This window comes from Bubalus kerabau, chromosome 10 (assembly GCF_029407905.1).
Source record: "Bubalus kerabau isolate K-KA32 ecotype Philippines breed swamp buffalo chromosome 10, PCC_UOA_SB_1v2, whole genome shotgun sequence".
NCBI lineage: Eukaryota > Metazoa > Chordata > Mammalia > Artiodactyla > Bovidae > Bubalus > Bubalus kerabau.
The window spans coordinates 12,914,364-12,929,489 of NC_073633.1; the positions used below are offsets into that span (position 1 = coordinate 12,914,364).

A 15,126-nucleotide genomic window follows, 5' to 3' on the forward strand; every position below is an offset into this window, starting at 1 on the left:
TGAATGATTTAGAATTCAACCAGCCACCCTGGGCTGTATATAGTCTCTCTAGTTTAGCTTTATTTGGAAACTGCACTTTGAGGAACTCTTGTGCTCTTTAATCCTGAATTTAATCTTAAATATTTAATAAGTCAGGTTTAATTTGTTATCTGATAAACAAATGTTAGGGGTGTATATGATTATTAAGCTCCAGAATAGGCTCAAAACCAGTGTCTTGCAAATGACCATCAGTTTCTCAGGTTTGGAAGATGCAATATGATCCTAACAATATCACTTGAAGTACCGCCTCCTCTAGATCCCTTTTAAAGAAATACTGAAGCTCAAATCCAAGGCCAGGAAAATTATTAAGGCAGGATCTGAAAGAAAAATACACGAAGGGATAGTAAAATATTTCAAGTTAGGTGATTTAAGGCAAGATCCTAAGGCTTTGTTGTTCAGATTAACTTTGTAATACTTCTCCCTTCCACTCTGGGCATCTCATGTAGCGCTAGAGGTAAAGAAGCCACCTGCCAGTGCAGAAGACATAAGAGACCTGGATTCAATCCCTGGGTTGGGAAGATCCCCCAGAGGAGGGCAGGGCAACCCAGTCCAGTATTCTTGCCTGGGGAATCCCATGGACAGAGGAGTCTGGTGGGCTACGGTCTATAGGATCACAAAGAGTCAGACACGACTGAAGTGACTTAGCACACACACACCTTCCACTTTAAGCTATATAAATATAATTCAGATTTAGTTACTACTGATTTAAACTTTTAAAACTTGAATCAGATTTTTTAAAGTGCTATCTATAGTTGCTGATTTAAACTGTTTAAAATTGAATCAGATATTTAAGAACATTAAATAGTTAAAAAGGTGACCTAGAGACGTATCGAAGACATATTACAAAGTGATAATAAGTAGTAAAATAATATTGTAACATGATCCCATGTGTGCTTGAAAAGGAGTTATACATGCAGATGAACACATGATTCATAATAACAGACAACATGAGCTGTATACTTACTACGTAGCAGGCACTGGCTGTCCCAAGTGCTATGTATGAATTAACTCGTTTACTTCTCACAACAATCTGTGAATGAGATGCTGTAATCATCCCCATTTTGTGGATACCGAGACACAGAAGGAACATCCCCAAAGATACACTGCTTTCAGATGGCTCAGTGGAGATTGGGATTTCAGAAGGAACATCCCCAAGGTTACACGGCTTTTAGACGGCGTAGTGGAGATTGAAATTTCAGCAGTTTGGCTCTGGAACTGGTTCTGTTAATTACTGTGTTCTCTTGTACTTTTTAGTGTCACTAGACAATTTTGTAAAAAGCACTGCATCTCTTTTTCTCTCTTGAAATATGGTCACTTATTGGTGTCTGAGAAAAGCATTTCCCCTGCTGAAACCTGCACATCTGCGCAGTGAGGAAAAACTCTGTTTTATGGCTACGTTTTTCTCCTTGCTCATGGGTTACTCCTACAAGCAGCAGGTGCCCTGAAAATGTATCTTTCTGAAGCCCCTTCTGACATGTTCAGCCTTTGGTCCTCACTGGTAGCATCGGTCGCACTGTTTAATTAGATTTCACATTAACGTGACAGCACATTTTGAGTGTTAAATTCAAAGTCTGCAAAGACACAGATTTTTTTAAGTATTTTTTTTCCCACCAGAAAACAGGGATGAAAGTGAAAGGTAAATTGTTGGAAATTGTTGGGATTATAAAATTGCTTTTCCCTCTCTTCATTCCCAGGATCCGCATCATTTGATGAAAGCATATTCTCAGGAGAACTTAGAAAACCATCTAGAGGTCTGACTTTTCAGAGGGACCTAAGATTGGTCCAGATTGATTTCTCAAATAAATTCAACTCTCTATGGATTTGACTAGCAGTTTATTTCCTCAGATATCCCCACAGAAGCCTTTCCAATCCTTTGTCCTTCGGGTCAAAAAGAACTCCTCAAAATTCTCCCCAAGTTTTAATGTCCATTTTCAAGAAGATATTTATTAATGGAACTAAATAACCCTTAATAATAAGCTGCACTACAGTGTCATATGGTACCGCAAGAAAAGGGCATCTTTTTACAATTAATATTACTGATAATACTGTGTGTGCTGAGGATTTAAAGACATAGTGGTTTGATATTTCTTAAAAAATATTTTTACAGTGCTTAAAAAGTAACCTTGTTTTCTTTGGAGAATGAGGGAAAAAAATATGTGTAGACTTTGCTGTGAATAAGCTGTAAACTAATCACTCTCCATTACTAATCTGAAATCCTTAGAGTCTCACTCATTCAGATACAAGAACAGGAGGAAAGAGTCCATTGATGTGAAATCAATATCATCTCGAGGCAGTGATGGTAAGAAGTTTATATTTCCTTGACTTTAAAGTGTAGGAAATGACATAGGAAAATATTCAAGAATTCGTCAGCATATAAACTAAATCCCAAAGAGTAGGATTATGACTAAACTGGCTTTTTTTCCTGTAGGCAGAAAATTTTAGGCCTTTTTACTCTTTTTTACTTTTTATAGTCTTTGTCCTCCCTATGAAACAACACTAGGCTGGTTCCTTTATGTCCTAATGTGTGTTAGGACACATAACTGCTGGAGCAGCTCAGCCTCGATAGCTGAGTCCCTCTCAGCGGCTATCCTTCAGGTCACAGTGGGAAAGCTGAGCATGAGGGAGGCGGCTGAACGAACTAACACGGACCAAAGAAATAAGATGCATAATTCATAAAGGAAGATGGCTAAAGCACACAGCATGCAAGAGATTGGGACCAAAAATGAAATGACAGAAACGGACGGACATTTTCCCCAGCGGGCTGAGGGTGTAGACAGATGGAAAGGATATCCATTTTATGGAGAGGATAATGGATGAGGGAATTTCAGCTGGACTAGCTCAGTTTTTATAGATGAGAGCTAGACCCACCAAAGGTTCTTGGTGTTAAGACCCTGAAGACTCAGAATGAGGGGGAGCTCATTCTCCTGCCTACCCTCACCCTAGTCACGGATCACACCTTCCCTCCTACACTGCCGTTATTTGGCTACATGATCTGTGGCTGAAGGCTGAAGGTGATGGACCTGCCCAAGTTGGGCTTTAGTGACTTAGGGAAAATGAGTCCTGGGGCATCGTCAGGCTCTTGGGATGACGTTTCTGGATCCTATCAACCCTCTCTGAAATACCCCTGTGGGCCTGAGACTCATACAACCTTCCTGTCATCAAAGTTCTAGGCCCGAGCAGCCTTTCCAGTCCATGGCAAGTAGTGGCTGAGCTCTCAGCAGTTTAAGATTAAGAGATGGGTGAATTCATTGCTTTGTGGGGTGCAATGGAGGACAGTAGTCCTGCGAGAATCAGGCCCTGGGTCCATGAAGGGTTCCTTTGCTGCACTGAAACCCAGCTGAGCCACCAGCAACAGATTCAGCTTTCTTGACTTCTCTCCAGCACCAAGTCTGCAGAACCGTCGCTACCCATCCATGGCGCGGATCCACTCCATGACCATTGAGGCTCCCATCACGAAGGTGAGTGGCAGCTGCAGCCTCTGCTCTGCAGCCAGGGCCACTGAGCCCTCGCTGTATTCTGGAGATAAAGTGATGAATGGCATACTGCCAATATCATGAAGTTTATAGTAAAGGAAACACAAATAAACGCATCATAAAAACGTAGTTATAAATGGCAATCGCTGTCATAAAGGAAAACAGCAGGTGTCTATGAGGGAGAATTAGGTTAGGGCCCTGTTTTGGTTGGGTGAAAGGGGTGGTCAAGGAGTGTCTCTGTAGAGGAAGTAACATTTGCAGTAAGACCTGAAGGATGCAAAAATGTTAGGAGCAGAGGATTCTAGCAGGCACAGCAGGGGATGAGCACCGAGGTGGGAGGAGGAGGGAACAGAGCAACTGAGGACTGGAAAGAAAGTAGCGTGACTGGATCTTGGCGAGCAGAGGGGAGTCACGGTACAGAGATGTGCAGGGCTCAGTGCATTCTGACCAGCTGAGCCATAGGAAATGTATGTTTTAGTTTATGTGCAGCAGAAACCACGGAAGAGTTTAAAGGAGGGAAGCGACATGACCTGGTATGTTTATTGAAAAGAACACCCAGCTGCCATGCAGAGAATGGACTGGAGATGACAAGAGTGAACGAGAAGAAGCCACTTACGGACTGTTCCAGAATTCTAAGCAAGGATTGGTGTCAGCTGTACTAGGATTACAGCAGTCGAGGTGGAGAGAAATGAGTAGATCAAGAAATATTTGGGAGTAACTTCGGTTTCTCTTGATGATGAATTATACTGTCAGGTAGGGCGAGAATTGAGGGAAAGTGATATGTCAACCAGGGCCTCCCAGGTTTTTGGTTTGAGCACAAGATTAATAGAAGTGTTTTTTTTCACAGCAGTGTAGAAACCAAAGGAGTGCAGCTCTTGTCTTTTTTTTTTTTTTTTTTATGTTTACTTGCTTGCTTTGGGAAGAGGGGAGCAAGGTCATGACTTTAGTTTTTGATATGTAAATAAGATAATCCAGTAGATAGGTCAGGCAGGGAACTGAATATATAAATCTGAAGGTCAAAATGGAGTTCAGGGCTGGGGTGTAATTTTGAGAGTCCTTGGCATGCGGGTCGTATGTGTCTGGAGTCGTGGAAAGGAAAGAGCTCGTCTCTGAGAGAATTGTAGAGAGAGAGAGGAAGGCCCAGCATTAATCTCTGAGGGGCTGCAGCCTGTGGCAGAGAGCTGGAGGAGACAGATCAGCAGAGGAGCCTGAGAAGACGTAGCTGCCGAAGTAAGAGAAACACCAGAGAGGGTGGTGAGAGAAGCTTGCCTTAGTACAACGAGGTGCTGCCGTGAAGACATGGGGCATTTTGAAAAATAAGATGTGTTATCGTCTAATTTCTTTTAGATTCTGGGCTCATGAGTGACTTTTGGGAAGCAGAACCCTAATGTCCTCAAATTTATTCTTTCTCTCTCTTCCCTTCCTTAGGTTATAAATATAATCAATGCAGCCCAAGAAAACAGTCCTGTCACAGTGGCAGAAGCCTTGGACAGAGTTTTAGAAATTTTACGAACTACGGAACTGTACTCCCCTCAGCTGGGTACCAAAGATGAAGATCCCCACACCAGTGATCTCGTGGGAGGGCTGATGACTGTGAGTGATGAGAAGGAACCGGAAATGCAGGGCAGATGACATCAAATGTCCTCCCGAGTACATGTAACAGATAAACTATTACTGGCAGGTGTAGAAATACCTGCTGTATGAGCTAACTAGAAGCAGTGGCAGGAACACAAATGAATAATTTGTCCTTCAGAATTCGTGTTACCATAAGGAGTAAGTGGACAGTTGATTGAAGGCGAGCTATCACAATGGGGCCCTTGTTGACTTCTTCCCCTTGACCTGGTACGGTTATCCATTGAGACCTTGGCTTCCTCGGACCTCAGGCTCTTTATATCATGAAAGGGTTGGTACTTAGATGGCAGCAGTAGTTTCCAAAATCTTACCTGTAGAATCCTTTCTTTAAATAGAAGCTTTACATAGCATTCCCTTTATACTCGGTAAAGACAGAGTGGGAGCCACTGTGGCACAGGGAGGAGGGCAGGGGCTGCCCTGGCCAGCACTCCAGTGGCACCATCCGATCACTAGAAGTATTTCTAAGGACCTTGTCCTGGCCTGTTGGTGTTGCTGTGATCTGTCTGTCTGTAATCACCATCTATCAGCAAGTGAAGAAAAATAAGAAAGTTCAAATTATTCATTTGTGCTTCTTATTGGAGACCGAAGCTGGAAGAATTCTTTGGGAGAACAAAGACTGAGGCACCAGGGAGTTTTACTTTCAAGTTTTCTGTCCAGCCCTGCCACCAGATGCGGAATGTTGACTGGTTTTCTGGTCCATTGTCCTTGTTTTTAGCAAAGGTCCCTGACGCCCCTGTGATTTGAGTAACCTCCTGTTCCTTTCAAGGCCCTGGGTTGGCCTTGGTCACCCATCCCAATGCAGTGTAGACTCTATTTCTAAAGGATACACGCACCACACCAGAATATTATTCAGCCAGCAAAAAAGAATGAAATAATACCATTTGCAGCAACATGGATGGACCTACAGATTATCAAGCTAAGTGAAGTAAGTCAGACAGAGAAAGACAAATATCATATGGTATCCCTTATATGTGAAATTTAAAATAATGATACAAGTGAACTTATTTATGAAATAGAAATAGACTCACAGAAATAGAAAACAAATATATGGTCACCAAAGGGGAAAGGGGTGGTAGAGGAGATAAATTAGGAGATTAGGATTAGCAGATACAAACTACTATATATAAAACAGATAAGCAACAAGAACCTACTGAACAGCACAGGGAACTATAGTCAAAATCTTATAATAATCTATAAAAGAAACTGAAAAAGAATACACACACACACACACATATACGTGTAACCACTTTGCCACACACCTGAAATTATCACACCATTGAGGGTCAACAATACTTCCATTGAAAAAACAAAGGAAGACTGGCAAGGGCCTGTGGGGAGGCTGGCCACTGCAGAGCTGCTGCGGGAAGATTGGGGTTCCCAGAACAAGTTACCTGCCGTCCTTTCCCCGATGCCAGACCATGGGCTTCCTCTCCAGCTCAGGCAGTGAGGAACCAGTGCAAGCTTCTGCCTATTCTTATGAAGCGTTAGGAAAGAGAAGAGACAAAGGCAAATTAGAAGCAGAAGGGAAACATGAAAACAACGACAGAGGAGCCCCTTGCGATGCCCGCCCTAGAGGCGGGAGAGTTACGGCCGTCACGCCTCATCTGTTTATCTGGTTCTGAAAGTTTAAGCTCTTGGCCTGAAGATTCTACGTGTGACTTCAGGAGAGCCCTTCATTAACACTTTAAACCTTAGCACGTACTTTCGCAGGATGACAAGCAATTATAAATGACTTTTAAGCAAAGATGTAAATAATTAGGTACTCGGGTAGAAGGTAGAGGATAGGAACTGACAATGAAGAACATCTGGGGACTAAAGTTCAAGAGCCTGTTAAACGGTGGGACACAGGCATTCCGTCCACGCCCTGTGCTGCCCTTCCCAAAACCTCAAGTCCAGAAACTTCCTTTGAAGGCTAACAGCGAAGCTCATGTTATAAGATAGAAGCTATAACTGGAAAAAAGTTAATTTAGATGTTAGTGAAAAATTAACCCAACCTTTAAAAGCTTTGGGGCTTCCGCAGTGGCTCAGTAGTAAAGACTCCACTCAGCAGTATAGAAGATGTGGGTTTGATCCCTGGGTCAGGAAGATCCCCTGGAGGAGGGTATGACAACCTATTCCAGTATTCTTGTCTGGAGAATCCCATGGACAGAGGAGCCTGGCGGGCTACAGTCTACAGGGTCACAAAGAGTTGATACAACTGAGCGACTAAGCACTCTAAAGGCTTTACATTAAATCATACCCCAAATGTGGCCCATGGATTTGGCTCCCCAGGATATAAGTCTGAGAACACCAAGTAACAGTCCCTAGCGCTTCCCTGATAGCTCAGCTGGTAAAGAATCCACCTGTGCTTCCTGGGTTGGGACGATCCCCTGGAGAGGGGATAGGCTATGCACTCCAGTATTCTTGGGCTTCCCTTGTGGCTCAGCTGGTAAAGAATCCGCCTGCAATGTGGGAGACCTGGATTTGATCCACGGGTTGGGAAGATCCCCTGGAGAAGGGAACGGCTACCCACTCCAGTATTCTGGCCTGGAGAATTCCACGGACTGTGTAGTCCTTGGGGTCACAAAGAGTGGGACATGACTGAGCGACTTTCACTTTCACTTTCATGAGGATGACTGGGCTCCTTTCAAATTAACATGCACCCAAAACAAGATTACTTCTGTGATTTCAATCGACGTGGCTTCAAAATGTGATATTTGGCAAAACTAATACAGTTATGTAAAGTTTAAAAATAAAATAAAATTAAAAAAAAAAAAACAACAAAATGTCACAAAAGAAAGACGGCATGAGAACAGAGTCAGCTCACAGCTCAGGTGAGAGAACTAAATGCAGTCATAGCCACTTAATTCTCAGTTCTCCATCTCCTGCAGCTAATGGCCACGAAAAGGAGAGTATCCCCTGTTTTGTAGCTGTTGTTCTGATCGAATATTGAGCCTCAATCTGGAGTTGCAGATTGACTGAGTTATTCAGGATTCAAATCCCTTTGGCTAATTAAAGAACTGAGAGAATAATGATAATGGCACAGAAAGCATGCTTCTCACAGCATCTGTCTTTATTCCAGGATGGCTTGAGAAGGTTGTCAGGAAACGAGTACGTGTTCACTAAGAGTAAGTTGCCCTCTCTCCACCTGTAACTGGTAACCTGTCTCTGGCCTTCTGTCTCCCTTGCTGTTGTGATTATTGTTTGGGGAGGGTGTTCGTGATACTTCCTGTTGGTCTCATTGGAGTTTACACATCTCTATGGTCTACATTTGAAACCAGGTCTCCTAATATAAATTACTTCTCTGTGCACTATCGGACTAAGAATCACAAATCTGTCTATGTTTAAACAGTTAATTCAGTTAAGCTGAATTATTTTTCTATTGGGGGATCTTGAAGTTCAGAAGTATAAGAGAACCCTGAGGTGGAAATCTTCCTGCCCCTGGAAGTTCAAGACTTTCTTTCTAGCCGCACCCATGAAGATGGCCGGTGCCCGGCAGCACCCACGAGTCCCCAGTCACCCACCCTTCTTGCCCCATCTGTTTGCTCAGACGTGCACGAGAGTCATAGTCACCTTGCGATGCCAGTTACCATCAGCGACGTCCCCCCTTCCGTCACCCAGTTACTTGATAATGAGGAGAGCTGGGAGTTCAACATCTTTGAACTGGAAGCTGTGACGCACAAAAGGTACATGGCTTCTCTGGCTGCCGGCAGGGGAGGGTTGATGGACACACTCTAGACTTTCACATCTGGAAACTGTGAGGGAGATGTGAGTCCTTGCCACAGGTGACCACCCAGGCTCTGCTTTTCTTGCCATGCTGGAGGAGTTTCAATCATGCAGAGAGGGCATGGTCCTTGGAGTGAGCTCCCTATGGAGCAGGGAGTATCAGCGGGTAAGATCTGGGATCAGCCCGGTGACGACCCAGGATGAAGAAATACTGCGTGTCTTCTTCAGATCTAGCCAGGGCATCCTTTCTGCCAGGAGCCAAGAGTTCTAAGCATTCTCAGCCCTGAACTTGTTAAAGTTCCAGCTTACAGCATGGGTTTGAGAGCACTGTAGCCTTTTCCTTGGATTCACCCTACAGGCAGGAGAAAGACCCGATAACTCAGAAAGTCCTTTCCTATTACAGAAGTTCATTTCTTCCAGGGGTGTTGGATATGAATGATACTCACCTGTAAATAAGTAACTGACTCTCTGACATGACTCTGCTGAGCCCACACAAGCCATACCTCTTATCCCCAGGCTCAGTAACTTCCTCAGGGAACACAGAAGTGTGGAGCCTATGTGGAATCAGAGAGAGGGACTGTAAGAGGCCTTTCTTGGTTGTAGAGCCACTGAAGGGCAGATGACTTAGAGACAGTCTAGAAGTCATTTGGATTAGCCACCATGGGGCACCTAGTTTTAAAGAAGTGACAGGTGAGGAGGAGAGGCTCTATCACCTTCTAATTTGGAGAGGACGATTTTTATGCCCCTGTGCTTATGGAGTAAGCATCGGAGGGAGGTGAACCAATTGCCCAGTATCTTCAAAGAAAGCAGTTTCTGGAGCAGTTAATACAATGAATCGGAGTGTACATTCCTGTTTTTCAGGCCATTGGTTTACCTGGGCTTGAAAGTTTTCTCCCGGTTTGGAGTATGTGAATTTCTACACTGTTCTGAAACTACTCTTCGGGCCTGGCTCCAGGTGATTGAAGCCAACTACCACTCTTCCAACGCTTACCACAACTCCACCCACGCCGCTGACGTCCTGCACGCCACAGCCTTCTTCCTCGGCAAGGAGAGAGTGAAGGTAGAATTTTGATAGCGCAATCTAGTTACCTGCACAGCTTTTGGAGAACTCATTAAGAACTCGGCCTTCATAAATATATTAAGTAAACAGCTATTTTGGACCCCATTTGACAGAATTTTTGAACTACCAAAGTGACTGATCCTTTCAGTGTTGTAAAGACACGGCCTTTTCTCCTAGTCCTCCCTTCCCCCAAATGCCTAAAATAATAATTTATGCCACTGTGGGGACTCCTTTACATGTCTGGCTGATCCATAAACCCATTCTCCAAATGTTCACTAGGAGCCCTTCATGATACCAGCTTAGAGGACAGAACTTAATTATTATAGCAAACGGTTACTAGGTCTAGAGATTAAATTTGAAGATCAGAGTTTTGTCATTGGTATGTTATAGTCCAGATAGCCATGAACCATTCAGCATCCTTCTGATTTATATACGTACGTATGTGTTCTGTATAGGTGTGAATTGTGTACATCTGTATGCTAATGATTTCTGTACTTCGGGAAGAGTTCCAAGTCCCTTAGTCTGAGAAGTCACACTATCGTGTAAGGCGCTGGTTTGCAGGGCAGCTCTGTGTATACCCCACGTGTGGCTGCAAGAGAGCCCCAGCTCCCCTCTTTCCCAACTCTCATCACTTTCAGTGCAGCTTGTAATTCTTTGCTGCTACAATTAGAAGTGAAACTTAGAAAGTACATACCCCTGGGGCAAGCGCTATAGAGACAGGCTGACATCAACCTGCAGATGCTTCCCAGGCAGTTGTTCTCCTACTTAGTCTTAGACCCTAGGTGCTCGAGGAGGAGAGTGGTAGTTGGACAGGCAAGAGGGGCAGAAAAGGCACCGACACGGGGAGGGGGCGGTGTTGCCTTCTCAGTGTTGCCAAAGACTGACCCTGGCGTTTATTTTCATCAGCAAGAAAGCAAATAGGGTGGTTCAAGGATGATGCTTTTGTATGATTTTTATCTCTTTTAAAAAAGGTGGCATCACAGGTGATAACAGCCTGTTGCTAGGGCACCGTTTTTGGCCGCACGGGCTTTCCGTTGAGGTGCACAAGCTTTCCCTAAGTGTGGCACTCACGGGCTTCTGCGGTCACGACACGCAGGCTTCTCTTTCTGTGAAGAGCTAAAACACTTCGAGATTCCTCTCCAGTTTCACATCCCTCCATTTTCCACCACATGAGAGACGACACAGCAGAGTTTGCACACGGTCAAATGAGGACAGGAGCTTGGGCATTAACGCTGAGGCCAAACTGACCTGTAGGCACTCAGTCTTGAGCTCAGGATGAAGTCCTCTTAAACAGAATCACTCTAGAAAAAATATAGATTAAATGCCTGATCAATTAGGGAATGCTTAGTCACTTTATTATCTCCTTTACTCTCCCTCCCTTAAAATAAGAAATTTCCTTTAAATTATTTGTTCTGCTAGAGCATTTGGAGTCTAATTAAATTCTCAAATAGCAATACAAATAAGTCTAAGACTAGATACAATATGCTTGTAATGCAAAAGACATTTTCTAAGAGGCCAAAGAATCAGATAATTTAGAGCGGCAAGGAACCCTGGAGAGTTGGGCTGGAAGGGACTCCTGAGCTCAAAGCATTAGTAGCAAGCCAAGATCACTGGTTAGTCCACTGGGAAGCGCATCCTGAGGCCTCTTCCACCAGACCTGCTTCCACCGCTCAAGAGAGTCAGAAAAATGTTCTTACCAAATCCCCATGTCATCCGTCACCCCTAACTACTTTAGAAGGCTGAAGCTCTGAACGTCACTGACAGCTCCGTGTCCTCAGCCAGAACGTGTGCAGAGCCGGCGTTTTCCTTCAGCGCCTTACAGACCCCGCCCCTCCCCACTCTTACCTGTTCCCAGGACCCACTCTTAGTGGAGAGGTCGGGAGAGCCAGCATCCTTTTGTGATGTCTGCGTGTAACTGTTTATCCTAGTAAAGGAGCTGTTGCAGAGGCTAATCAAGGACGGAGTCCATTCTGCCCCTGCTGGCTGAAGGAAGGCAACCCTGCAGAAATGTCTGCATTCCTCCTCCCGTGGGTTTGTGGGGAGGAGTTTCTTCCACAGACAGTTGTCCCTGCCGTGGGAAGAGCCTTGCTCCTCCCATCTGCTAGTGAGCAGCCTGGACTTCTTTCCCTGCCTCCCTTTCATTTCTTAGCAGACATTGCCCTAATAGACAGTGCCCACCAAAACTCAGGGCGCGGCCCTGATAGCGCTGGAAGGGCGTGTCTCCTCAATGCTATTTGTTGTCTACTCTAGTCGCTTGAGTCTATGTCACTGAAGAATGTGAAAATAAACCGGCCCTGTACTCCAAGCAAGATAGGACACACTCCAAGAGCACGGGCTGGAGGCCCAAAGTTTGGGCCTCACGGGCCTCACTGCACAGGGAGAATCAGTGAGCATGGAGGCCAAGCAGGGGCAGCCCGGGCCCCTGACTGTCCCTGTGGGTTACCATGGCCTCTCCTTAACAAGCATCAAAAGGGGGCTAGGCGTGTTTGCTCGCCCTGGGCATCACAGCATCAGTCTCTGGGAAGAACCAAGAAGAATGGCCTTGACTGCTGTGCCCGCTTGAGAAGGTGGTTCATGTGGACCAAGGCCAAGCCAGGACTGTCCCCCAGCTCCAGGAGGTCAGTCTGAAAATGGAAATGTCTTCCTTCTGGAAGGGACAGTTTTCAGAAAAGTTTTCAGGGCTGAGCTTCAGAATCACTGTTTCTTACCTGTTCAAATCTAAGAAGCAGTTTGCAGGGTTTTCCTCCAATAGCCTAGGAAAGCAACTCGGGAAAACCAAAAATTATGCCCATCCCACCCCCTACCCTGAGCCTCATCTTGGGAACCACTTTTCCTTTGGCTCACTACCCTTCAGTCCCAATGATGCTCTTTAAGTTCCCTCTTAATAAATCACTTTGTTTCGCATCAGAAGCATCATATAGACTGAGCTTTCTGCCTGGATTTCTCTCCCTTGCCATTTTTTGCCTGGCTGACTCCTGCTTATCCTTCAGCTTCCAGCATAAAAATCGCTCCCTCAGAGAGCCCATTCTTGCCCACCCTCTGCATCTGCATCATCCAGAGCAGCCAGTAGTCACATTTAATTAAAATGAAATGAGACATTCCATTCCCTGGGTGCACTGGCACATTTCAAGTGTCCAGGAGTCATGAGGGATGAGGGGTTACAGTATTAGAGAGCCCACGTGCAGACTTCTCCATCACCACAGAAAGCTGAATGGACAGCACTGCCCTAAACGAGATCAGGCCTCATGGCTACACTCACAGAGCACCTGCACGTACCTCCTTAGCCCACCTTCCAGTAAGTTACTTATGCCTTCCCCAGTAAGTGGCCAGCTGCGTTAGCACAGACACCATGCCAGAGTAATCCACCACCGTAACTCCTACAGCCTGCAAGACAGCTGGCGCCCAGCAAGCCTCCAATAAATGGTGGCGGAAGGAAAGAATTCATGAAGTACAATGTCTTCTACAACAGCAGGCCATTGGATAACTTCTTCTTCAAGCTGTGAGCTGAGAAAACCTTTGTGTCTCCTGATGCTCTGGGTTGTGTTCTTTAATTATATAATGAGTACATTAAGAAGAGGGGTCCCTCTATTTGCCTTTGCCACCTGCTGGCCCAGAGCCGAATTGTGTTTCTTTATGTGAGAGCCCCCTTAGCGTCAGTTTTCCTGGGAAAATTCTTCCTCCCCTTGATCCTGTTACTTGGCTCTACTCCATTTATCTTTGTGTGGAGAGTTTTATCTGTTGTTGTATCTGTGCCATTTACTGCCACACCCTCAGAATCTTTTCAGAAGTAGGCAAGTAAGGTAACACTTGTGATCCTAGGCCACTTTCTTCTCCGTCCGCGTCTGGAAAAGAGTCATGGCACCAGGCCACGTTGCACGCATTCCTGTTTGTCACTTTCCTGCAGAACAACTAGAGTAAATGGACTCTGGAGGAAGAATTCAGGTATCCATTGTAACCGCAACTCAGATTTCTGTTTCCCTCCAGATCATCCACGGTACAGCAAGGTGATGTGATGTATCCTAGGTGGCCTCTTAACTTCTAGGAAGTCAGAGAAGGATCCCCTGGCGTACGCCCTCCTGGGAGACAGGGATGAGTGTAGGTCTCCATTATCCAGTGGGTAACACTCAACCTTGCCTCCCCCGGGCCCCAGGGAAGCCTGGATCAGCTGGATGAGGTGGCCGCCCTGATCGCCGCCACAGTCCATGACGTGGACCACCCAGGAAGGACCAACTCTTTCCTGTGCAACGCGGGCAGTGAGCTCGCCGTGCTCTATAATGACACCGCTGTCTTGGAGAGTCACCACACAGCCCTGGCCTTCCAGCTCACGGTCAAGGACAGCAAATGCAACATTTTCAAGAATATCGACAGGTTCGTGTGCTCAGGCTCTTGTGATTGGGTTTGTAAAATGTAAGGCGGAAACTCAGTTTTCCCTGATTTCTCCAAGTACTTAGCTTCCTCTTGGTGGGGAAGAGGAAATAATAATAGTTTTCCCATTGTATCAGACAGTAAAATAATAGCCTTGCCCTTCTCATCTTAACTGTACTTTTTAGACTGTTTTCATCTTTTTAAACTCCATTTGGTCTTCAGTGAGTTCATGAAAATGCTTAATACGCTGCAAAGATTTCTACAGATTATTGTTACTAATAAATGTAACAGATATTTCTACTCTCTCAAAAGGACATCCTGTCTTTGGTGTAACTCGAGGAAAGGTATCCTTCCCCATCTTTCCCCAGCTCAGTTTTTGGCCACTTAAAATCCTAACTCATGAGGAGACCATGTTCCCCAGTCCCAGCAGAGCTCCTGGAGTCCAAGGTGGGGCGGCTTTCCCTCACTGTTGTACCCCCTCCTCTGGGGAGTTGGCCACATGTGAACAGATAGGAGACATTCTTCTCGCCTGACACAGCCCCGCAGTCAGACTGAATATTTCCAACACAGCACCAGCCAGGCTGAAGAGAAGACCCCCTGAGAGAGGGCAGCGCAAGCAGAGCGCAGAGCTCGCTCGGGCCTCAGTGATCACTTGTCACCATGAACCCGAACCGATCACCTTGGTCTCTAGAAACCTGAGCAAATCTCGTTATTATAATATGAAAATATTCAGTTATTCCACCTTCAGCTGAGGGCTTCGTCAGTATCAGGTACTGTTTTTAAAACTTTCAGAGGAGGAACTGTTGCCGATAGCCAGTTTCATTCAGTTCCTCATTCTGACTCCTGGACTTA

The 15,126-nt window shown here is 45.3% G+C and overlaps 1 protein-coding gene across 4 annotated transcripts in view; it reads left to right on the forward strand.

The window, feature by feature from the left end:
- PDE8B (phosphodiesterase 8B) overlaps positions 1-15,126 on the forward strand; it is a 257,110-nt gene that overhangs the window by 231,456 nt on the left and 10,528 nt on the right. For all 4 annotated transcript variants that reach the window (XM_055536616.1, XM_055536617.1, XM_055536614.1 and 1 more), the window contains exons 12-18: positions 2,261-2,338; positions 3,421-3,497; positions 4,941-5,105; positions 8,206-8,251; positions 8,674-8,809; positions 9,711-9,909; positions 14,060-14,277. In XM_055536616.1, the coding sequence (XP_055392591.1) occupies positions 2,261-2,338; positions 3,421-3,497; positions 4,941-5,105; positions 8,206-8,251; positions 8,674-8,809; positions 9,711-9,909; positions 14,060-14,277 (919 nt within the window). The remainder of the gene's footprint in view (positions 1-2,260; positions 2,339-3,420; positions 3,498-4,940; positions 5,106-8,205; positions 8,252-8,673; positions 8,810-9,710; positions 9,910-14,059; positions 14,278-15,126) is intronic.